Below are 24614 nucleotides of genomic sequence, written 5' to 3' on the forward strand. Positions count from 1 at the left end.
CCATCGACGCGCCTGGCTCGGGTGTTTCGCCCTTGATACTCTCATATCAGCACATACTGAGACTACTCCTTGGATTCGATCAAAAGATATTCAGGCATTCCTTCCCATGGATGAAGCGGGTAATGAGGAATGGGAACCGTGGCATCTTCAAGACGTGCTGTTACCAGGCGTGGGGACTGCGATGTCGGAATTTGCGGCGCCAATGCATACACTGACTGTGTTTGTCAAACTTTTAGAACTACTCTGTATCAAGAATGACTGGAATGTTGCCAGCACGAAGGAACAGAATAAAGCCTGCAAGAAAGCCCTGAGATCGTGGCGTGACAACCTGCCACAGCATATCAAATCCCTTGGTGCGGATGTGCTCTCCACACCCTGTGCGTCTCTGCCACCAAACATCCTCAATTTATACACCGTACAAGCTTTCTTGCACACGAAGCTTTGTTATCCTACACCAGCAGGGCTGCCAATAGCTTGGAACCATGGCCAAGAGTGGCAGATATTGATTCATGCTATGGAAGGCTTCTTCGGTCGGTTTAACAACCAGGCAACACCGTCATCATTCAACTTGCTGAGGATCGTTCTGCCATGGAAGATAGTAGAGGCCAGTCTGATATGTGATATTTTAGTTGATCTGAAGAAAGGCTCCAGTGGAGAGTTGACATGCCAGTCTCAACTCGACCTCTATGGCCAAAAGATCACCACGAATGAGAAAGTTGTGTGAGTGTTTTTCAACGTCACCATGGGCCGTTGGCCAGGAGTGAATATTCATTTAACGAATTCATAAATTCATTTGTGTGTCACAGCAGTCGAAAAGCCAACCCGATATCGCCACCAACATGGAAATATTACCGGACCATCCAAGCCCACAAATAGAATACGAGTTTAGCTCTTTAATGGAGATATCGGGGCCCTGGCCCACTATAGGCGCAGACCTACTCCCGGAGCAACGAGATAAAAATGACGAATCATCTCCGGATGCCGTGCAGTCAACTGTTATCACGAGTGGGAGTTATGATCTTCCCTCAGTTGGCGAATTTCCAGACGACGCAGGGCTCGCGTATCCGAATGATTGGGTTGATATAGAGATGCAAGTATGACCTCCTTCCGTGCCAGGAGGTTGTTGCTGACTGAAAATGTCTGACACTGGGCACGATCAAAACCAATTCAGAAGAAACCTTGGCTTCATGTTGTAGCTATCAGGGAGGGTTCAAAGGCGCCCCGTGGACTGCGCGGTATATGGTAAATCAAGCTACAGGCCGCATTCGCCACCTAATCGTGTACGATGCATAGATGTAGATTCCAGTACCCTACTATGACCCCTTTAACTGCCAGCATAGACTATCATATTCTTTCTGAAGCTTTGCTTCACAGTCTAGTGACAACAGCGGACTCCAAGTAGAGCAAATGGAGGTGAATATAACAGTAGCGTGCATCAAGTTCAGTCCATCATAGATTCCAGTCAACACACAAAACGGCCGACGCCAGTTCCTCGATACTATAATCACCGTGGTAGAATGTAGCAGTTCTTGGTCAGGGACACTAGGCCGAATGACTCCAAATATTTGTCTTGCTCGGATGCGTCCCGCGAAACACTCCTGAAGCGCAATGGCTCAATCGATTAGAGGGAATACAAGCGCACTGCGGATAATGAACCATCTAGAAACGACCCACCGTGGGATAACGTCGATTTGGAAGAGAGCTCCGCACAAAAGCGTTGATCTGGGGTATGGAGAAGAAGGCAAGCTCTCTGGACCAGTCGGTAAACCCCTCTGGATCCACAGCCGCTTGCTGCTTTGTGGCCATGAGCGGAATTTACTCCATACACTCCGTCTGTGACAAAGTGATGAGATTTACTCCGTAACTCGGACTTTAGCCTTGGGTATAGCGCAGCCGTCGGTATTCGTCTAATCCACGGACATCCACAGGTTTGTTGTTACTACGGCATTCGACTTGAACAATCGGGAAAGTTGACAGGTATTTATTTATTGATGTCTGTTACAAGTATATGAAATCCATGGTACTGTCTGGAATTCTGTTTGTTTTCATTTCTCTTTTTGTTTATCTTTTTTTTTTTGTTTTTTGTTGTGGCGCAGGATGCGTTGCAAGTAGGGAAGGGCCAGTGTTGACATGAAATATATATCGCTGAAAATAGACGGAATACACAGAGTTCATTTTCTTTAAAATACCAAATGCAATACCTACCTCCCCACGTAACATCCATGTTGACCCTATTAGCTATCCCTATGGAAAGGTAGCTGTATGCCGCCATTATCCCTGTTGGCCAGTAGGAGATGGTGAGTCAAGTTAATGTATGGCCAATCTGCTTTTGTTATATTTAACCTATTTTCTGACACGGAAATGTACCCAAGCATTTCCTACATACTAATGGTGATATAACTAGACTCTTCTGTGGTGACACGCATATTTCCTGCATCGTCTAGTTGTAGGATCGGTTCAGGACAACCAATGCTTCAACAAATGCAAGGTGGTGATCCCTGGCAGTCACCTCCACAAGGACCGGCTGAACAGATGCGGTATATAGGTTCGATCAAAGGATTAACCTGATGTCTTGGAATGTACGCTGATATTGAGTGTCAATCGTAAGCCCGAAATTGCTAGGGCCGCTCAGGCTGATCAATTCGCCCTGGCTTAAGCGTAATAGTTCAACAGATAGACCTCCTTCTGAGAGATGACTACAACCTCATAAGGTTGGCCAGTAGAGAGCTGACGTACAGCCGAGGACCGAACTCGTATTAGATGCAGCATATATCCGATTGTACCCAGATTGCTTCTCCGGAGAAGACTTATCCAGTCCCTGAGCGAATGTTTGCACTATCACGGAAAATACAATACCCTAGTAGCCTGGGGTCATCTAACGACCATGAAAATAATCTGGGGTAGTGGGGACCCCCGGACTTATCCACCTCACTGACGTTGGTATATATCTACACCTTTGAAGCAACATGATCCTGTTCACTCTTCACAAGATTCAAGCGCGCCATCACAACTGTCTCCAACAAAATCCACGTGTTAATACCATCCACGACAATGGCGAAGCGTGCGTTCCTTGGGTTGAGAGGCACTCGCCTGACCACCATGATCATCTTGGTTGCTGGCGCTGAATTTCTGTAAGTGCCGAAAGCTCCGCGGCTAGGGTCCTTCTCGCTCACGGAACTGGTAGCCTTTTTGGCTATGACCAAGGGGTAGTTGGGGGAATTCTGAATTTACCTTCATTTACGAACACCTTCCCTACCCTCTGCACTACTGCATCCTGTCTTGAAGGGATGACATTTGCAGAGAAAGACACCCGATCCACTACTCAAGGTATGTGAGAGCGTCGGCAATCGTTTCATTGGTAGTGACCTTGGAACCAGGCATTGTCGTTGCTTGTTATAACTTGGGTTGTCTTGCTGGCGCCTTATCCACGTTTAAGCTCGGCAACCGCTTCGGGCGACGGAGGCCTATCTTTCTGGGATGCCTAATTGTGTCCATTGGTGCGATACTGCAAGCATCTGCATCGACTCTCGTACAGTTTATTATCGGCCGGGTCATATGTGGGCTAGGGACCGGGCTGAACACTGCAACTGTGCCTGTTTGGCAAGCCGAGTGTACCAAGCCACACCAGAGAGGACCGATCATGGCAATCGGAACCTCACTTGTGCCGGCGGGGGTCATGGTCAGCTACTGGGTCGACTTTGGTCTTTCCTACGCAGAGCCAAGCCCGGCTGCATGGCGATTCCCCATCGCATTGCAGTTGGTGTTTGCCTTTTTTGTTATGGGACTTATCCTTTGGCTGCCGGAGTCACCCAGGTGTTGGTACTCAAGGGCCAACGAGAGGAAGCTGCAGAAGTTCTCGGTGCTCTATACGACCTCCCAGATCGAGACGAGGCTATATTGCAGAACCTGAACGCTATTGATGCTACGATCGAAGCCGAAGCTTCCACATATTGGCTCGCAGTCTTTCGGGAAGGGCCTACGAGGGCGCGTACTCAAACCCTCATGGCGATCAGTATTCAGATTATGAGCCAATTTTCTGGGATTAACGTTATTACATTCTATGCGACGCCAATCTTTCAAAACGAAATCGGCTTGACACCATTTGTCTCCCGGGTTCTCTCCGGATGCCCGGGCACCGCTGGATTTATCGCCGCAATGGGGTCGATTCCCTTGATCAAGTATGTCGGTCGGCGACATGTCATGCTACTGAATCTCGGGGGCATGGGCATGTCAATGATCGCACTTGCAGTGACCGAGAAAATTAGGGACTACACCTCAGGTATTGTTGCTGCTGTCTTTGTCCTCATATTCATGATATCTTTCGGGCTTGGATTTGCGCAGATCCCCTGGATCTACCCTGCGGAAATCACACCTCTAGCAACCTGTGTGCAAGCCAATGCTCTGTCTACAGCGACCAACTGGACTTCTGTCTTCATAGTCGTCATGATTACCCCAATCGCCTTGAACAATATAGGCTGGCGAACATACCTGATCTTTGCGTGTTGTAGCGCGTTTTTCATGGTCATAGCTTACTGTTGCTTTCCGGAGACAAGGAATCGCTCCCTGGAAGAAATTGAGCTTATTTTCAGCGAGTCATCCGGTCTCTTTGGAGCCGTCAAACAAGCTAGGCTCACACGGCGTCAATTTGACAAGAAAGGCGAACCGATCAAAAATGTGGTAGCTACTCTGAACATATCGAAAACGCATGAAGATAGCGGCAGAACAAACGATCTTTCGCGGTGGGGCTTTATGTGGAAGGGCGCTTGACCGTTGAATCGCATAGAGTGATCGTGCAAGATAAATGTTGTCGACGGGATATATGGGGAGCTTGTTATCAATGTTGAATCCAAAAAACAAAGAAAGAAAGAAAGAAAGAAACAAACAAACAAAAATAGCATGGTCCGTTTTCTACAGCGGATGGCTCGTACTTCCACGCACTATAATCAATAAGGGTGAACGATATTCCCGACAGGCTGTATATATCCAAGTGTAGTTGCAGAGACTCGTATTGACTTGCACGTACTGACACTTTGCTGCCCTCCTAGGATTACTGGAGATACCATTCCATATTAGCCTGTCATTTGTGTTCCATGATCTACCATCCCTTGCTGGGCTTCATTGTCACAATGCAGAATTGTCGTAACCTTTGTTAAGTTCCTTATAAAACCGTAAAGGTGCCGATAAGGATGCTGTAGCCAATTCTAGTGCTAAAAGATGTATCTCGGGGGGGTATAATGTATAGTTTAATCAAGTATATTCTTACATTATTCTTATATTGTGACTTCCGTACTGGAGATACATCTTGAACCGGAACCCAACCCGTTGATCATTCTAGGAGGGATTATTTTAAAATCTAGTATTGTATGATGGAAGCTACAAAGATGTCAGATTACAGTCAATATCTGCCTTCTTCACGTGGTAAAGTTTCTACCACGTCATTCTAAAATTCCGACCCCTTGCAATCCCTATCATGTAAACAACACGGTAGAGAGGCGAGGGCCTCAGACTCTCCCTTGACTTCCAAGCCCCTAGCCGCGAATGCTGACCCCCTTGGGTGCCGGCGAAAATGCCAGGGGAAAACCTTCTCTCGTTATTATTTAGGTGCATTTCTCTCGCCATACCTTCTAATTGATCAAATTCTGTGGAACTACCCATTTCAAACCGCGATTCGCGCAAAAGCACTTTCCGTTTCATGACCTTGTTCAGGAACGGCCGTTGTCGAAAGAACAGTAATCTTTACCCATCAGATACTACATACAGAGATGAACTATGTGCGAGAGTGGCTCTTCGGAGCTGAGGAAACGAGAGGCCCCATCGACGAGCTAAAGCACCCGGTGAATGAGCCAGACATGTATCCAGTGCATACGGTAGATCACATTAAAGAGTGCCAAACGTTCGTGGCGATGATCATGCTTTTCAATGACGTGCTTGATACCGACATGCTTAACGACTCCTTGTCGAGGTTACTTGAGATTGGTGACTGGAGGAAATTGGGAGGTCGACTAAAGAGAGGCGTAAGTACCGTATATGTATATAGACATGACAAGTGAATGGGCGATGTTACTGATCTCTCCCCCAGGGCGACGGCGGCCTTCAGATACAAGTCCCGCCAAAGTTTACGGCCGAACAACCAGCTATAACATACACACACATCTGTCTGACCCATATGAAGATCAGTGACCATCCGGTAGCCAAACGGCTTCCAACACGCACGGGTGACCCGTCCATACAGACCCTGCCAGAAAGTGCTGAATTCCGTACACTACAAGTTCGCGAGGACTTCCCAACGTCATTAGACGCCCTGATCGCAGCCGACCTGCCCCAGATCTCATTACATGTCCACTCGTTCCGCGATGCCACGGTTGTCGGTTTTGCTTGGGCACACACAGCGATGGACGGTGTCGGTTGGGCAGCGTTGCTAAGGAGCTGGTCACTCGTCATGGCCGGTCAAGTGGAGAAGGTGCCTCTTGTAGCAGGAGCTCGTCATGATATCCTTTCTCATTTGCCTCCTGGCGACTCGGACCAGGAAAAGCTCTTGGACAGTCAAGGGCGTCTGCGCAACCTCCGGTTAGCCAAGTTTATCTGTCGGTCGGGATGGGAGAAGCTTACTGGCCCTGCCAAGGTCTTGCGAGCCATGTACATCCCCAAGGTGAAGTATGACATGTTAGTGAAGAGAATCAAAGACCAGGTCTCTCGAATTGCGACAGGCGTTAACGAGAAGCTTTACATAAGTGAAGTTGATGCACTCATAGCCTGGATCACACGGCAAATAGCCTTGTCGCAGCCTAGGCCGAGGCCCGTGACAATCATGAGCATCATTAACTATCGTTTCCGGCTGAAGGAGCTACTTCGGCTGGATGATGTATATTTGCAAAACCTGCTCATGCTCTCCTATACGCTGTTGTCTGCGCAAGAAGCTCGCGGCGCGGTGGCACCGCTCGCTCTGAGTCACCGAGCGCAAGTCATGGAGCAAACGACAGAGCCACGAGTCGCTAGCTTTGTAAAATGGGTCAGCAAGCATGTTGACAAAGGCAAAAGTGCGATCCGTTTATGTGGCGATCCAGACTCCATCATGATTTGGTTAAACTCCTTTACCAAGGCCGAGATCATGAAAGTGACCGACTTTGCTCCTGCGGTGTTGCGCCCAGGAGAGGGCGTGGAAACGCGAAGCAACCCTAGTGGCACGATGGTAAACTGGATCTTCAAAGACGTAAATGAACCAATGCCGTACATGGACGCGCTGCATATACTTGGAAAAGATCATAGCGGTGGAGCTTGGATTGAAGGATATTTGTCGCTGGAGGTGTGGGACGCTCTTGAGCAACAGATGAACCTATTGGTAGAAGAAAGCTAACGAATACTCCTTATATTAGGTTGAATTCTTTGTATTCTATTATTTCGAGCAACTGATTTTAAATGATTGCAGTTGTCTTTGCAACAGAGTGGCTACTGATTATCTATACGTTAATTACTCAGTTTACAGTGTTGACACTCAGACGTCTAGATACATCTATCACAATTCTTCAAAAATAATACATCGTACGAAATCATGTAATATAAATTTCACTCCCGTCAATAGTATCTCATCAAACTGCGACGGCAAGAACTGGCATACGCTAGGGATGTTATCTTCAATTTTCAGACGCCGAGTTTCACGGACCAAGGGCATACGTACGTCGTCGATTCTATACAGAAGTAAGAGCATTAAGTGAGTATCCATTCCTGACCTGAAATATATAGGTATATATATATATATATATAAACGATTCTTGGTACGTCTGGCTTGACTGTGCAATAATTATGAACCGTTTTGTGCTGTAGCCTTGGTAGCTGTAGGCACAAGCTTCGATCTACTAGCAATCTTCTTCGTCACCTCGCTTATTGGGTCACTGCCCGTCAAGTCGAAGATGGTCAGTTCGCTCTTAAGCTCCATGGATAACCAGTTGCGCAATTCGACTGCTACCAGACTATCAACGCCGTATGCGTGGATCGGCTTGTCCGTATTAATATCGGTGGCGGGAACCGAGATGTGCTTGGCAATTTTACTAAGTAGGAGTTGCTGTGCCATATCGTTGGCCTCATCCATCGACTTGCATAGGGTGAGTTGGGTGGGAAGGTGGCTAGTATCGTCCTGGCCATCTCCAGCGGCTGCATCCTGCCTCTGGATGTCCATCTGCTGTAGATAGGAAAAGGATGCCAGGGACCGTAGCCAGTAAAAGTCGGCACTCTCGTCTGTTTGCTTGACGAGCTGCTGGAGGCCTCCACTACCTGCGCCGATGAGGATCTGCGCCGCCAAAGGTTCGTTGCCATCGACTGTACGTGAGAGCGCACATCGCAAGGCGTGCATAAACTGTTGCTCTTCAACGCTTGTCTGCAATTATCTTGTTATTACAAGCAAATACAAGAATACCAAAGAGATGATACGTACCACCCGGACCTGACTTGTTCTCACTCGAGAGTCGTGGTGCTCTTCGACGTAGCCGATACCCTTCATCATGCCAATGTCAAGACTTTGGGCCGCGAGCCCTTTTTGTCGTCTGTAGTGCACTAGAGCATCCTGGAATGTATTTCCCGCGGCATAATTTCCCTGTGAGACAGAACCTATGATGCCGGCAAGGGATGAGAGAACTACGAAGAAGTCGAGATCCGTGGGAAGAAGGTCATGGAGATTCCAGGTGCCTGGACCCTGTGTTAGTATTTTTTTGTATACACAGCCAAGATATTCTAACTCACCTTGAACCTTTGGTCTTGTGGCAGTCACCCATTGGTCATAACTCATCCTGTGGAAAAGACTATCCGCAAGCACCATGGCCCCCTGAATAACACCACGGATAGGCGGCATACTGCGAGAAATCTCTTGCAGTATATTCCTCAGCTGTACCTTGTCGGCAACATCGCCGGCATAAGCCTTAGCCTGTACCCCTGCCTCTCTCAGCGTGTCCAGGACCTTTCTGGCCTCCATTCGTGCATCTCCAGAGCGAGAAATGAACGCAATATGACGGGCCCCGTTCTCCGCCATAAAGACGGCCTGAGCGCGGCCAAGCCCTCCAAGGCCACCGACAAGTAGATACGTTGCGTCTGATTGGAGTCGCAAAGGTACTTCTGCCCTAGGGAGAATAGGCACACGCGATCCGGGTGTTACTTGGAGAATCAGTTTACCAATATGACTTCCTCGCTGCATCTCACGGAAAACGTTTTCCACCTCCGTGAAGTCACGAACAGTCATTGGTCGTATAAAGTCGATTGCACCTTGCTCAAACAGCTTCAGTACCTTTGAAACTAGCTTCCGGCAGCGGAGAGGTTCGTCGATCATCATGGCCTCGAGGTTCACGCCGGCAAAGACGGTGTTATTGACAAACGGCTTCATGTCGAGTCCGCTATTGCCAAGGATATCCTTTTTTCCTACTTCGATAAACCTGCCGTACGGTGCAAGGCAGTCCCAGCTCAGGCGCAAAGCCTCTCCAGCCAGCGAGTTGACAACAACATCCACACCACGACCTCCCGTTACGCGCTTGAGACCTTTGGCAAACGAAAGATCACGCGAACTGAAGACTCGGTCCGGTTCGACGCCCAGAGCTACAACTGCCTGCTTCTTGGCAGAGGATCCAACGGTGCAGTATATCTCTGCTTCTAACATCTTGGCAATCTGGATAAGGGCTTGGCCCAAACCTAGAGTTTGGTGTGAGCGATCAATACGTTATTTGTCAACCTGATGCCAGGAATATCTTACCTCCAGCAGCAGCGTGAATTAGAACAGACTCGCCCTTTTCAAGTCTCGCTACCTCGACAAGGGACCGGTAGGCAGTAGCATACGCAATTGGAATAGAAGCGCCTTCTTCAAACGACATATTGTCCGGAAGTCTCTGAATGACCGATTCATGAGCTCGGATATGAGTCCTCATTGCTCCAGGCCCGACAAAGAGCACACGGTCTCCGCAAGAGAACTCTGTCGTTTTGGAGCCTACACGGGTAACAATACCACAAGCTTCGTGGCCGATGTCAGGACGTTGAATCTGGCCCATCGTGATCATAATATCCCTACTCTGGTGTCAGCTTGAATAGTAATGCCCTCGTCATGGTTAGTCACTCACAAGAAGTTCAACGCGCAGGCTTTGACTTCAATTTCAACCTCCTGCTCACCAAGAGGCTTCAGGCCCGCATCATCGTCCACAAAATGAAGGGTATCGAGCATGCCAGGATGCCCAATGGTCAGTTTCAGCGGCCGGCCAACTTGGCAAAGGTTCCCAATTTGCGCCTTCACGCCTGTAGTCTGGGTCGCGCATGCCAGACTATCATTCATAGCCTTGTATGGCATATGGCGCGGAATGTGGAAGTGCCCTCCTCTCTCTTCTGTCTCCATTTCCTCGACTCGGTCCTCTTCAGCAGCACCATCCCAGATAGTACATAGACGTCTGTACACTGCGGTACTTGTTGACTTTACATCGCTGTCCAGCAGACGAGAGAAGTGAAGCTCGTAGAGCAAACGAGATGAGTCCTCCATTTTGACGCAGCGCATAACTCCAGACATCAAGCGTTTTGCGGGATGACCAGGGGCTTCCTCGGGGTCGGACCGTGAAACCCATAGGAGTTCTCGACTGTGAAGCATAAGATGCTTGACATGTTCAAAGTTTTCTTTTGATACATCCTCAAAGAACGGGGCCTCGTAATCTAGCAGGGAGATTACTGACTTTCCCCTTGCCTCGACTACTGCAGTGGCGAGATCCTTGACGGCTGCCATGTTGCCGTGCTGCATGAAGTGGCGGCAGATATCTGAGGCAACCGTCTTGGTCGAGGTGTTGCAGCTAGCTGGGACTACAACTACAACATCCCTAAGGGAAGCCTTGCGTGGTTTCGTGCTGATAATGGTGGACAATCTGTAAGCGGTTGGATCGTCGTTGTCACCCAGAGATATGTCGGCACCGGAGAAGCCAGCCTCCAGGAGCGACTCATGCCACTGAGACGGCCGTAGTAACGGCCCGTCTTGCCGGTCATCTTCGGCGGCCCACCACCCAGGCATGATTCCGAACACAAAGCTGGCCAGGTCATTGGGATTAGTATACTCACCCATTATAATGTTGCCACCAGCCTTGAGCAGTGTATGACAGTGCTGGAGTGTCCTGTGGATGCTCTTCGTTGCGTGGAGTACCTGTCATAGTTAGCAATAACCCAATGTACAAGTAATGACACGATTTCGTACATTAACAGCCAGCACGACATCATATGAGCCGGCCTCAAAGCCTTGCTCGATAGGATCCCGGTCAATGTCCAATACCTTGTACTCCACGCGTCCCTCCCAGTCGCTAAGTACGGTCTTTGCACTCTCGAACCATCCGGCTGAGATGTCAGTAAAAGTCCAGGAGGAGAAGAGAGGTGTGTCACTCCCATCTTGGCTCAGCCGCTGCAGGAGTGGTAGTGTGCTGGAAGCTGTTCCCCCGCCAATTTCAATAACACGAAGGGTTGGTTGCTTGTGCGCCTTGAGCTCAAACCACGTTTGCATATGCTCAGAATGTACTTGCAGCCCGTATGTGTCTTGGTATGCCTTGGCGAGCAAGTCATCCCGCCGAAGGGTCGCGATTGGGGTTGTCTCCTGTGCAAATATAGCACTCAGAGCGAGATACACACGTTGCGCAAGTTGCCCATCGATGGGGTATAGTTCAATGAAACTTTCAAAGTCAGGTGGCTCTAACGGTGGACGACAGGTATTGCAGCTGTTAACAATGTCAGGAGGCGTTATGATTCCTGTCCCCTTATACCCGCATCGCCTGTGCATCCACTCCGCGTATTTGAGGAGATGATGGGGCAAAGACGCATTGATAGTTGGCCCGAGCTTTGCAAGCGCAAGCCTGCACATTTGTTTGATAAGATTGTCACTCATCGCACAGAATTGGACCATGCCGCCGTGATCGTCCTCTATCCGACTCAACTTTCGTAGCATCTGGCCGTCAACTAGTTCGACGTCGGGCTTCCAAACAGGAGCAGCATATAGCTTTGAAGATAGCACATCCGATGATTCAGGCGTCTTGAGGGTGGACCCCAGTCCAGTCAATTTGAAATCATCCATGATGACGGCTGGCAGTGCGCTTTCCTCTTGCCCATCTCTAATGAGCACAGACGTCTTCATTTCACGTACTCCTGTAATCGAGGATTCGACCAGGCCCTTCAATGTCGCGCCATAGCGGCGATCAACGCTATTCGAAATGAACAGATAGCCTGCACCGGTTGGGACCCAGACCTGGTTCTCAACAGTGTCCAACCTAGGAACTGCGATCATCATAGATTGAAAAAAGGCATCAAGCGTGGCGGGATGCATGACATAGTCACTCTCCTTGAATGCCGGCATGCATGCTCGCGTGTCCGTAATCATGGTATCGAACGCAACCGTCAACTCATTCTGGTGAATAACGCGCAAGCCCTGGAAGGTTTTCCCTGTTACAGTCTAGTTAGTTTAGCTGCGGTAGTGGGATATGGGCTTAGTGCATTAATTACCAAAATGGAGTCCCTGCTCAGCACAAAAGTTGTAGTGGCTGGATCTTGGCACCCTTTTGAGACACAATGCTCGTTTCGAATTCCATCGCTCATTGTATGCAAGGATCTCCTCGCGGGCTTCTTTCCCTCCGTCGACCTCGGTCACCTTGTTTGAGTATTGAATCCGCAGAAGTCCCGAGGCATGTTCGACGAAAGTATCGTTATCCTGGCATGAGTAGTAGGAAAACTCAAACCATGGCCCGGCACCGCTGCCTAATCCGACCTTTCTGCGCTTGAGGTTGGTATGGACCTCTACCCCAATGTCATTGTTTGGGATGACCAGGGCCTTTGATACAGAAAGCTCGCGGAATTCAAAGCCTGATACATCGGCACTAGAGCCCTCGACGGCCGCGATTTGTCTGGCAGCTTCCAGGGCGGAGCAGATCATGGCCGCTGCGGGAAAGACAATATCACCGTGGATCTGGTGGTCCTGAAGCCAGGGCAAATCAGAAACACGCAAGTGGTTCTTCCATACTGGCTCAATGGGGTTGTATGATTCTAACAGTGATCCGATGAGGTCGTGTCTTGGAAACTGTGGTCGACGGTGGTTCCTAGACTGTCTGCTCTCATGCCAGTACGATGTTGAGTGGTTCCACTGATAGGTCGGCAGGTCTGTAAGAACACCAGCAGATTCTTGCACATTATTAACCTTTTCACACGTGTTAGCCAGGCCTCCAATTTTAAGCTTCAACTTCTTCATGGCACTCACCTTATCCAACTTGACCGGAACTCCCATGGTCCACAGCGTGCCAGCGGCCCCAACCGCTGTGAGTGAGGCATCCTTCGCGCGCACAAGGATAGAATTGTATGTCAAATTCTCCAAACCATCACGGTTCGCTTTATACTGCCGGATGGCACCAGCCAGCGTAGAGTGTGGACCGATCTCAAACAGCAGACTTGGCATTTTGGACTTGGCCTTCAGTTGCCTATTGGCAACATCTGCGTACATCATGTCATCAAGGCCGTCTACGAATTGAACAGTTGAACACAGATTCTGAACCCAGTAGTCGGCAGTCAACTCAGACGTTGGTATTTGGCGGCCGTGAACAGTCGAATAGAATGCCACAGAGGGGACATGGGAAGGCGCTATCTCCTTGATGCTCTCTCTATAGTCCTCACTGACACTAAGCATCTGGGAGCTGTGGTAGGCATTCTCGACTTGTAGCAGGCGGCAAAAGATTTTCTCTTGGTCAAAGGTTTCCTTGAGTTTTTCCAACGCTGCCCTGTCACCAGCGAGGGTGATGCTTTCGGGACTGTTAACGCAGGCAATACCAACAACACCATCAGTATGAGCAATATAAGGCTGAACGTGTTCCAGTGACAGCCCAACTGCCATCATACCGCCTCCAGGCCTACGATCCTGCGCCATCTTGGATATGAGGCCGCGGTAATAAGCAATCTTCAGGCAGTCCTCCCGCGACAGTGCACCCGCGGCGTACGCAGCAGCCATCTCACCAGAAGAATGCCCGATTACTGCCATGGGCTTGATGTTCCAATGCGCTGCAAGATCCACCAGTGCCATCTGTAGTATCAGGCACAGTGGCTGTGAGTACTCGGCCTGCCTGACCTTGGAGTCGGCTTCAGATTTGGGCAGCATTAGCTCCGCCCAAGCGTCCCAGGCACAGCCCAGATCCATCAGACACGCCGCAGACCGTCGAACCGAGTCCGCAAATTCGGGGAAGCATACCAGCTCGCGGCCCATTCCGTACCACTGCGCTCCTTGTCCCGTGAAAATAAAAGCCACGTTGGGGTTCGTCGCAGCTTTCACGGGCGTGATAGTGTCGTCTCTCCATACAGACGACAGCTCCTCGGGAGAGGACGCAACAGCAGCATGCCTCCATTGGAAAACGGATCGTCGCTCACTCAATGTCCTAGCAAGGGGTTGTAGTGTGGCAGCTGTATATCGGGATTCCACGTAGTCTGCGTGCGCATGGCGTTGTCGCGCCATAGCTGCTTGCTCGGGAGCTGAAAGGGCAAAGACGCGGGGCTGGGCCAACGCAACCTCTTGTTTCGTCCTTGGCAGTTTATCTCGCAGTCGAAGATAGTTGTATGCGTCGTCAACAATGACATGAGCGTTGGTACCGCCAAATCCAAAGTTGTTGATTGAGCATCTTCGCACTTCACATTCCGGCCATGGTATCGAGGATGTAGGTACAACCATGTTATGAGAGTCAAGCATGAGCCGAGGGTTCACTGTCGCAAGGTTGAGATTGGGAGTAATTACACCCTTCTCAAGGCAGAGAACGGATTTGATGAGAGCTGCCATACCAGCTGCCGCTTCTGTGTGCCCAACTCTGGACTTGACCGAGCCACAATAAAGCGGCTCGCCTCGGGCAGTAGCGATCGTGTGGGAAATTGCGCGAACCTCTGCACTATCACCAGCTTTCGTGCCGGTCCCGTGAAGCTCCACGTACTGGGTGTCAGCCGGGTCGAGATTAGCCATGCGATATGTGTTGACTATCAACCTCGCTTGAGCCTCCGCACTTGGCAGGGTAATGCCGGCAGTCTACCAGATGAATTGTTAGCACCCATTTCGCTTCTAAAAGCCTCTAGACCGTCTCCGTTGTACGCACCCTGCCGTCTGAGTTGAGGCCAGTGCCGCGAATTACGGCCCGGATAGGGTCACCGTCGCGTAGCGCATCGTCTACATGTTTCAAAACAATCATGGCTACCCCCTCTCCACGCGCATAGCCATCTGCTCGTGAGTCGAAGGAGAAGCAACGGCTGTTTGGGCTGAGAAACCCAAGGGCGTTGAGGCCACAATAGTCGTCGGGCTCCAAGATGAGGTTTGCGCCGCCTACCAGCGCACAGCGGGTTGGACTGCTGTTAGATCGTATCGTCTCGCAAGCTATGTGCAAGGCAGCCATAGAACTAGAACATGCCGTGTCGCAAGTGACTGACGGGCCTCGCAAGTTGCTATCCAACATTACTATAAGTTCAGCGCATCGGCTGGTCACGATTAAGACTTACTAGAACCAACTGATACGGTTAGAAAGAATGGAGAGCGCCGTGCCCGTCTTCGCATATTGTGGCGTAGTATGTATGTCTCTTGATACAATGGACTTGTAGTCTTCGGAGAACGCACCCACAAAGCAGGCGGCATCGGTGTTCGCAATGTCTGTGATCGGGATGCCAGCACTTTCTAAGCTCTCGTACGCAAGTTCAAGAAGCAGGCGTTGTTGAGGATCGTAGGAACGGGCTTCGGAAGCTGAACATGTAAAGAACGGGGCATCCCATTTGGACACGTCTTGCTCTAAGAAATAACCACCCTCGCAGACCTGGGCAGCTGTTGTCAGCAAAAAGGCGAGAACATCCTTGGGTCTATTTTGGGCGCGGCGTTTTCATTACCATGCTTCCACTGCGATCTTTCGATGGGTGCCGAAATGCTTCTACATTGAAGCGTGAAGGAGGAACCTTGGTCCAAGCATCTTTTCCTTTTTGTAACATTTCATGCAAGGCCTCTGGTGACTTCGCATCGCCGGCGAAGCGGCATGCCATGCCAATAATTGCGATGTCTCCAGAAGCCATTGTGATGGTTTTCTCAGCAATCCTGAGGCGAACTTGGCGACTCGAAAACAACAAGGACGAAGGGGGGATATAAAAGAAAAAGCAAAAGAAGGAAACAAGGAAGGAGCGAAAGAGCAAAAGTAAGAAAGAATATACTGAAGCCTGTCAAATGATCAGGTTTGAAGTAATAGGCTCTCCTGTAGAAGTCCACAGGAGCGCGCGGCTTGATTATGAGGTCGACTCGACAAGGAGTCTATGTCAAGCCCTGATTCCTAGCTCGTATTTCATGGACAAATGGGAGAACGGGAACAACCATAATAAACAGCTGCGAGAATTCTATTCAGCCGTGTTTATAAGGTTTGAATACCGATCGTCACGATGTCGGACGGTCGTCATTTAAAGCACTAAAGATAGCGACTATCTTAACAGGTTGTCCAGCTTCTTGCGAGGGGACAGCGTTCAGTGATTGCTAATTACCGTGGCTATATGGAAAGGGTTTAACGCGAGCACCAGACCAAACTGAAAGGCAAGGCTAATGGGCTGCGTCTGTCGGCGATAATTTCCGTCCCTTTAGGACGATGAACCTGGATATCCCTATAGAGCGGATACAAGGGATGAGGCACATAACGGCCACAATGTTTGCTTCAAAGGGCTTTTAGCTTTCTATTCGTGTTAATAGTGTAAAGGTTTAGTACGTAATCCTGTTTGCCTCGTTTCAAGTGCCAGGGAGTATGTCGATCACATTCTTCTTGTTGTCAAAATATCCCAGTGGCTGAAAGGGAGGTTGGCGTTTTTGGGGCCTGATTCAACAAGCTTGGCGGGTTGCACCGCATATACTCCTTGCAGTTTGATACCATGGCTACGATTCATAGTGGCAAGGGTCCAATCGCCGGACGCAAGGGAGAATTCTACGCGTGATGGTTTTGTACGGTTCATTTCCGATTCCTAGAAGAGTCCTGGTCGCCCAAAGGTGCACTCAAACGACATCAGTCGAGTACGATTACAATTGCTTCGACCTTATTCCTCCTTTTCTCTGCGGAATACTTCGCGGCACTCCTTAAGTATGACCATATCTGGTGCTACTTATTCATCTCACGCTGGCAGAACCACCCGCAAGTTCTCTCGCGGCCAGGCAGACGACTATATATATCCAGTGCACCTACTTGATGGTGCCGAGTACCAACATTGCATCCTGACGTTATTCATTAAATTCAATGATATCCTAGATGCTGAGAAGATCAAGGACTCTCTCACACGACTGCTAGAAATTGGCGATTGGAAAAAGTTAGGCGGCCGATTCAGAACGAAGGTAGATGGCCGGAAGCAAAGCAAAGCACTCGAAATCCATGTCCCCAGAAAATACACTGCCGAGCGTCCAGCGATCCAATTTGCCTATGAAGCATACAACTCGAGCATTTTCGAGCACCCTTTAGGCCGCCAGCTTCCTCAATCTTCAAATGATGGAGTTGCAATTAGCCCACCTCTGGACGAGCTTCGGCCATTCGGCCATGCCCCTGGATTCCCCATGACTATGGCTGACCTGGTAGACAAGGACGCTCCGCAGCTCTGTTTCAAAGTTATCGGGTATACCGATGCGACAATTTTGGCCATCACATTTTGTCATTGCACATGGGACGTTTCAGGTCTGCAAGGCTTCCTGAAGTCGTTGGAGCTCGTGCTAGACGGACGAGAGGACGAAGTGCCACCGATGCTGGGTGCAAACACTGACATACTCCCAGAACTGATTGGTCACTATGACGTCTCCCATCGAGATGCTGAATCATTGAACGTACCAGAAGAGAAAGAGGCGATGGAGCAGCCACAGACGTCGAATACAGCCCTGGAACAACGCATAATCCGGGTTCCGTTGGGAAATATGGAACGTCTACATAACCGTGTTGCGATGGAGAGTCCCATGGACGACGAAGAGGCTTTGTCAACATACCAACTGGACGAGCTCTTCCTGGCCTTGATTGTGCAGCAAATCGCCAGAGCGCAGCCCGAACCACGCGCGCTAAGGTTGCTCAACGTTTTCAACGCGCGGCTGGTTGTGCCACGCCTAGCCAAAGCAAGGGGTGTTTACAGCCAGAATCTGGTCCTCCTCACCCCTCAAACCTTGTCGAATGAGGCCGCAACAGGGCCAATGGGGCAAATTGCACTGGCGCAGCGAGAATGCTTCGCGCAGTCTGCAGAGCCTGAAAGTATAACGAGGTCCCTTCATATGGTGTTAGGCGCTATTGAAGCCGAGCTTGATATCACGCGATTGACTGACTGCAACGATGCAGAGTCGGTTCTTGTAAACAACTTGGTCCGCCTCTCCAACTACATTGACCTCGACCTCAGTTCAGCGGTCGTTCGCCAGGGCGAAATCTCGGCGACGAGAAGAAACGGACTGGGTACTGCCGACTCATGCTATTTGACTCTGCCTCCCAACTCGTACGGCATGATGCGAGTTACCACCCTGGGAAGTTACAATGGCAATTCGTGCTGGATGATTGGGGAACTGCCCGCACGGGCTTGGGAGTTAATTTACGAAGCTTTGGACGAGCTGGAATGGTGATCATAGGAGAGGGTCTAATGAAATATGTATAGACTAATTTGAGAATAGAATTTGCCACTATTGCGGGAAATAAGAATTGATGCAAGGAATGGCTACGCACTATAGGAACGGAGGTGGCTAGTCAAACTTGCCTCTAATAAGGAGGCCCGAGCACGGATGAAGGGATCGCTTTCGAACAAAACTAGTATAAATTGAGGCTCAGTGTCAATTTACTACCCCTTGCAGTACAATATGTATAAATACATTGATGAACGAGAAGCCATGCAGTGTCTCACTCGGCGAAATCACATCTGAACTTAGATACTGGAGTAAACCTTCTACTTTGAAGTTTATTATTCATTATTTTCCGATCTAAGGTTTTGTGGGTTCGATGTAGGTATTTTAAACCAGGAATCTATCTTAACAACAAGGTGCCTATATACCTAGAAATTCAACATCTGAACTTCAACAGGTCAGCTAAGAAAGTTTTGATTGATTGACAGACACTTGTATAGACTGTAAATACCATCAGTGCCCCATATGTAAGACCTATATACGTTAGACGCCTTTGTCCAATGTCAGCCTACTGTGAAGCGACAACCAGATCGACTCGGTGGTTCGTTATCCTTTCGCTGAGCTTCCATTAACATCCTGGCAGCCCATTATGCACTAACACTATAGAGCAGGTAAGTAGAACATCAAGGCAGCTCTGTGGGAATAAGGCATGACACATACGTATTGTCCACCATCGACCCTTAACATTATGCCCCTAAAGTCACGTGTAAGCCAACGGTAATACCATCTCGTCTGAGAGCATTGGGTAAAAGCGTACGTCTGGAAATCATTGAAGTACGGTGATACAAGATACAGGCAACCCTTGGCGATGTCCAATGGTGTGACCATGCGCTGCACAGGAGCTTCTGTAGCTTGCACCTTCGCCATGTCAGCGCTGAACTCCTCGCCCACGAACTCGGATACGAGGGCTGTGTTGCCTAGTGATGGTGAGATGCCATTGACGCGGATCCCCCGATTTGAGTATTCCGCTGCAAGTCCTCGTGTGAGCAAGTCCACGGCCCCCTTGGTGGCGTTATAGTACAGCAAGCCGCTGGTCGGTTTGGATGTGACACACGAGGAAATATTGACAATGCTTCCACGGCCTTGCTTGAGAAAATGGGGCAAGACCGCATTAATAGAATGGTAGATACTTTTCACATTAATATCAAAGATACCTTCTATGCGTTAGCATCCTCGCCCGAGTATTATCCATCATCTGATCTCCTCACGCTCATATCCTGCTTCAGTCACATCTAAAGAGTCTTTCCGGCGATAGGTCCATCCCGCGTTATTCACCAGGATGTCCACTTTGCCGAATTGAGCCAGAGTCGTGTCCACTGCCGCTTGCCAGTCAACTGCCTTTGTTACATCGGCTTCGATAAAAGTGGCTACAAGGCCAGCTGCTGTGATATTTGCCGCCACCCTGCCACAGATAAGCCCAGAGCACTACAGTGTGATATCATCATAGTACATGCCTTTGCCCCCCTTCTTGGTTGATATCAAGAATGACAACATTAGCGCCTTCCTCGGCAAAGAGGTGAGCAATGCCCTCCCCGAATCCTAACTCTGAGTCAGCGGTATAGATTGCGGTGATTACTGCCTATAGTCATAGTCATACCGCTACCACCACCAGTAACGAGGGCAACAAGACCGTCAAGAAGCTTTTGGGGAGCCATTGCGGTTACGAATCGAAAATAGAGGTCGAACTGTGAATAGTAACAGCAGGGTAGAACCTGATTGTGATACGCGATGGATCTATTTATTTACTAGCTGCCTCTTTTCGTGCAGGAGAGTCAATATGTGAAGCTTCGAAATATTAACCGGACGGTAGAAAGTTTCAGATACCTCACTGGAAGCTCTGAGTAGTCCGGGTATGTTTCAACACATATTCTTATCCGTATAATTGGGCATTTGGGAAGAGCAGATTGACGGACATGATGCGTTGCGGGGATGCTTATCGATCGCGGGGAGGTGGGTTAATGCCCCGGCTAAAGGGTACATCCGGACTGTGTTCACACACGGGGTCTCAAAGTTAGCGAATATTTATCTGGCTAGTCTTTGAAGAATAGTGATGAGAGGAGAGATATTGTCTGTGTTTTGTTTTATTTCGCTATAGTTTGTGCAGTTCAACTGTGCGTTCCCTTACGCTTTTGATTATATATTTTACCAAGAGGGGGAGAATAGTACAAGGACATCCCCACAACACCAAGTCACCATGGGAGCAGACAACGTCACGACAATTCGCTGGGGGATTATGGGTAAGGATTGCTAAAGACCCTCCGACTGGATACATAGCACTTGCTTACCATAATTAGCAACGGGGGAGATTGCCAAACTCTTCGTCAAGGACCTCCTCATCGACCCGGCCACGCGTGGAACACGATATTCGACATGTTGTAACTGCCGTGGCTTCCAGTTCATCTAAAGCGTCCGCAGAGCTATTTATTCAGCAGAATATCACACCGGTAATGTCAAGAGATATCAGCTGCACGGCATACGGATCATACGAGGAGTTGGTCACAGACGCCAACGTGGACGTGCTGTATATTGCAAGCCCGCACTCCCACCATTACCAAAACTGCATGCTAGCACTCGAAAACTCCAAGGCGATCCTTTGCGAGAAGCCCCTCACGGTGAATGCAAAACAGGCGAAGGTGCTCTACGAAACAGCCCAGCGTCAGAACCTCTTCTTGATGGAGGCGGTTTGGACGCGTTATTTCCCTCTCAGTACTGCGGTGCGCCAATACATCCGAGACGGCCTGATTGGCGAAGTGCTGCGCGTCTATGTAGACAATTCTACCGGGGTGGACATTTCCAATCTGAGCTCTACCCACAGGTACCTAGACAAGGAGCTAGCTGGAGGTGCTCTGTTGGATATTGGTATTTATCCTTTGATATGGGTCTTTCAGACACTATATCATACGCGAGAGAAACATCAGCGACAGAAGCCAAGCCAAGTCGTGAGTCTGCTCACATACGAAAAGTCTTCCCGTACCGACCAAATGGCATCGGTTATGGTGGAGTTCCCATCCTCGACACCATCGGGAACCTCTGTGGCCCACGGCATTATGTCTACCTCAATGATACTTTCGAATGACGCAGACGGAAAAGGGTCGTCAGGTACCGCAGTGCGCATACAGGGGCTGGAGGGGGAGATCCAGATCCTCGGCCCTGTTCACCGGCCGGAGTCCGTGAAGATTATCCGCAAAGGGGAATGCAGGACGGTCCATTTTGAGATTCCGGCTGGCGGCCATGGTATGTACTGGGAGGCTGATGAGGCCGGACGGTGTATTCGGGACGGCAAGATTCAGAGCGAAGTCATTCCGTGGGACGAATCGGTGGCCATCATGGAGGTGGTGGATGAGATCCGGGCACAAGCGAATTATTCATACCCTGAGCAGATTGAATCGACGGAGTATCCCCTTAGTTTAAAGAAGAAGGCTCTGTGATGTCATTAGGAGTGGGCAAACGATCACAAATTTGACATTTATTCAATTATTCCTTAATCCATGTCTTGTAAAAGATTGTGTTCTGCTAATAGAGCAGGTTACTTCAAATAGAGTCTTGTAGTTCACGCAGGTATTGGGCCAATTTCCTTTTCATAATATATGTTGGAGGCCGACGTCCGGTCCAGAACTCGAATTGGGCAGAGGCTACTTCAATAAAGATTTCCAAACCCGGTACACCAATCCAGCCTTGATGTGAGCAGATGCGATGAAGCTCCGGAGACGGTAAAGTACTGTTGTAGGCGAGCTCTAAGTAGACACCTCCAGTTGGACTCTTTAACCACGCCGTTGGCACCGACACGGCCGGTTCGAATTCGACCCTATTCTGTTCCCGAAGTGGTGCTGGCATAATGCGGTCTCCAGGGATCGGCGAGCAGTTCACGATTACTGTGGGTAAGCGTAATTTACTCGGCCAAGGGTCCTCCAGTGAATGGAAGATGGATATCGTCGCCCGCTTGCCCTGGGTTTGCTCGGTTTTATCAGTCGGGTCTCCGCTACTGCTGCGATACATCCCCTCGAAGTGATCCACGAGATCCACGGCGTGTTCGGGGGTTCTATTATAAATTAGTATATGCCGGATACCAGACTGGATCAGGGCGTAAACGGCTGCCCGCGCCATTCCGCCAGCACCGATGACCAGTGCTGTAGATACTGGTGTAACGGCATTTACTGGAGACAGATGGCGGAGAGCACAGGCTCTGATACCCTTCCAATCAGTATTTTCTCCATGAAGGGCAAGCACGGGGCCGGCTCGATTGCGTTGCTCAGCTATACAGAGCTGGTGAGGTAAAGTACTGTCGGCTACCTTCTCTTGCCCCAAGTTCCGTATAGGCAAAACGGTGTTGACAGCTCCAATAAACCGAGCGTCGGAGCTCATAGATTTCAAGTAAGGAATGATAGCCGTCTTGAATGGAGAAGACAGCCCCAAGCCACCCAGGTCATCATCCCGCATTAAGCCCTTGAGGGCCTCAAATGTATCTGTTTGCAGAATAGAATAGATATGAGGCATGCCGTAGACATCAAACGCAGAGTTATGTAAAATCGGCGCGACACTGTATCGCACGTTCGATCCCATAACGAAGAATCGCAATGGCTCGCAATTAAATGAGGCAAAGAGTGCAGCCTGCACTTGGGGTATGGTGATTGTTCCTGGCTCTTTCTTAATCACATCTGGGTGAGCAACTGGTGTCAGTAACTTATTGAAGCACTGTGAAGGTCGGCCCAGGCGATTTGTGTTATATGCAGACACCGGTAGTGGGCCACTAGTGTTCATGCTGTGAGCAAAGCACTGAGCGGCGGCATTATCAGAAAGCGTAATGGCGGGTTGAGTAAGTTGCACAATATCACAGCCCATATCAACTGCCTTACGATACAACTCCAGTGGATGTTGTCCTGTCCAACCCCCTGTCCGCATTGGGTCCGAATCGTAAAACCAGCCAACAATTTTGGAATGTCCCTTTTGGGCTGTGATGGCTTTGATTTGAGTTTCGTCTTGTCCCAGGTCGACCGTGACGAATTCAGCCCCGACCCTGAGGCCTAGCTGAATGATGTCAAGATAATCTGGTTTGAGTGGGGAGGGTGAATATCCTGAGGTCGCATGGTATAATATGGGTTGTGTTGTATGCCTCCGGAGAAATGCCAATTGGTCCACGACATATTCCCACCAATGATGACCAGTAGTATCCGTATCTAGATATCCCTGGACCAATAAATCAACCTGGACTTGGAGAACATCCGCGCAGCATGCTATCCAATCTAATTCGAAACCACAAACTTTGAAGTCACGAAAGGGGAGTTGAAGCGAGTAGGTGAAGACGTTCCAGTCTCTGCTAATGCCGATCTTCTCATCTCCCTCGTCATATACACTGCGCAGGAACCGCAAGAAGTCTGACTCAACATGTTTGAGAGACAGAGACCGATACGTAGGCCGTTCTGAAGATGGGATCAGGGCCTCGAAGAACGCCCCATGATCTGATTCGACCTCAGATCGCAAGCTTGGGTCATCTCGATTGAAGAAAGTGCGGTTCGAACAAGACAAGTAAACCGGCTCCTGTTCGCGCAGAACTTTGATGACATCCCCTTGCCATTTGCTTTGTAGGTTGGCCTGGAGCACTTGCCTGTCTCGCATGACATGCACAATTGGAACTGTCGCAAGGTACTCTCGTAGTAGATCCTGGCCCGCCTGTGTCTGGACACAGGACGAACTACACACGATGATGCAGCGCCGCTGATTTTGTGCGAGAATGGTATTTAGCACTGTGACTTCTTGGGCACAGTAGGCATGGTGGCCATATTTCTCGATATACCCAGCGACTGAATACCCGGTTACTTTTTCGAACTGCAGCTTTTCGTCAATGACCTTCCACTTGAGGGCTCTGGAGGCTATAGTGGCCAGCGACGACTTTCCCGCACATCGCATGCCAACTAAGACCAGGGACGCATCTTTTGCGATGCTCGGCGGCATAGCGATCCAGCCGGCTATC

General features: G+C 49.6%; 7 protein-coding genes across 7 annotated transcripts; 4 read left to right on the forward strand and 3 right to left on the reverse strand.

The window, feature by feature from the left end:
- Positions 1–3051: 3051 nt before the first annotated feature.
- ANOM_000016 (uncharacterized protein) lies at positions 3052–4767 on the forward strand (the record flags this gene model as incomplete). The annotated part of the gene is made up of 4 exons (XM_015545274.1): positions 3052–3131; positions 3185–3327; positions 3378–3760; positions 3814–4767. 4 exons carry the CDS (start codon positions 3052–3054, stop codon positions 4765–4767), a joined length of 1560 nt encoding a protein of 519 aa, XP_015412444.1.
- A 995-nt stretch (positions 4768–5762) lies between these two features.
- On the forward strand, positions 5763–7354 carry ANOM_000017 (uncharacterized protein; the record flags this gene model as incomplete). Its single annotated transcript, XM_015545275.1, has 2 exons — positions 5763–6014; positions 6080–7354. 2 exons carry the CDS (start codon positions 5763–5765, stop codon positions 7352–7354), a joined length of 1527 nt encoding a protein of 508 aa, XP_015412445.1.
- A 444-nt stretch (positions 7355–7798) lies between these two features.
- ANOM_000018 (type I polyketide synthase) lies at positions 7799–16053 on the reverse strand (the record flags this gene model as incomplete). The annotated part of the gene is made up of 10 exons (XM_015545276.1): positions 7799–8371; positions 8429–8679; positions 8734–9669; positions 9731–10038; positions 10092–11146; positions 11198–12426; positions 12487–15031; positions 15099–15441; positions 15496–15803; positions 15874–16053. 10 exons carry the CDS (start codon positions 16051–16053, stop codon positions 7799–7801), a joined length of 7728 nt encoding a protein of 2575 aa, XP_015412436.1.
- Positions 16054–17095: 1042 nt separating this feature from the next.
- On the forward strand, positions 17096–18592 carry ANOM_000019 (uncharacterized protein; the record flags this gene model as incomplete). The annotated part of the gene is made up of 1 exon (XM_015545277.1): positions 17096–18592. One exon carries the CDS (start codon positions 17096–17098, stop codon positions 18590–18592), a length of 1497 nt encoding a protein of 498 aa, XP_015412437.1.
- Positions 18593–19405: 813 nt separating this feature from the next.
- ANOM_000020 (uncharacterized protein) lies at positions 19406–20301 on the reverse strand (the record flags this gene model as incomplete). Its single annotated transcript, XM_015545278.1, has 4 exons — positions 19406–19800; positions 19855–20071; positions 20139–20185; positions 20244–20301. Coding segments are annotated over 4 exons (717 nt in total), but the record flags the coding sequence as incomplete, so codon positions are not given.
- Positions 20302–20840: 539 nt separating this feature from the next.
- On the forward strand, positions 20841–22074 carry ANOM_000021 (Gfo/Idh/MocA family protein; the record flags this gene model as incomplete). Its single annotated transcript, XM_015545279.1, has 3 exons — positions 20841–20883; positions 20941–20997; positions 21062–22074. 3 exons carry the CDS (start codon positions 20841–20843, stop codon positions 22072–22074), a joined length of 1113 nt encoding a protein of 370 aa, XP_015412374.1.
- Positions 22075–22177: 103 nt separating this feature from the next.
- Positions 22178–24595, reverse strand: ANOM_000022 (uncharacterized protein; the record flags this gene model as incomplete). Its single annotated transcript, XM_015545280.1, has 1 exon — positions 22178–24595. One exon carries the CDS (start codon positions 24593–24595, stop codon positions 22178–22180), a length of 2418 nt encoding a protein of 805 aa, XP_015412376.1.
- Positions 24596–24614: the final 19 nt, after the last annotated feature.

The sequence above is a fragment of the Aspergillus nomiae genome, assembly GCF_001204775.2.
Source record: "Aspergillus nomiae NRRL 13137 chromosome Unknown contig00002, whole genome shotgun sequence".
NCBI lineage: Eukaryota > Fungi > Ascomycota > Eurotiomycetes > Eurotiales > Aspergillaceae > Aspergillus > Aspergillus nomiae.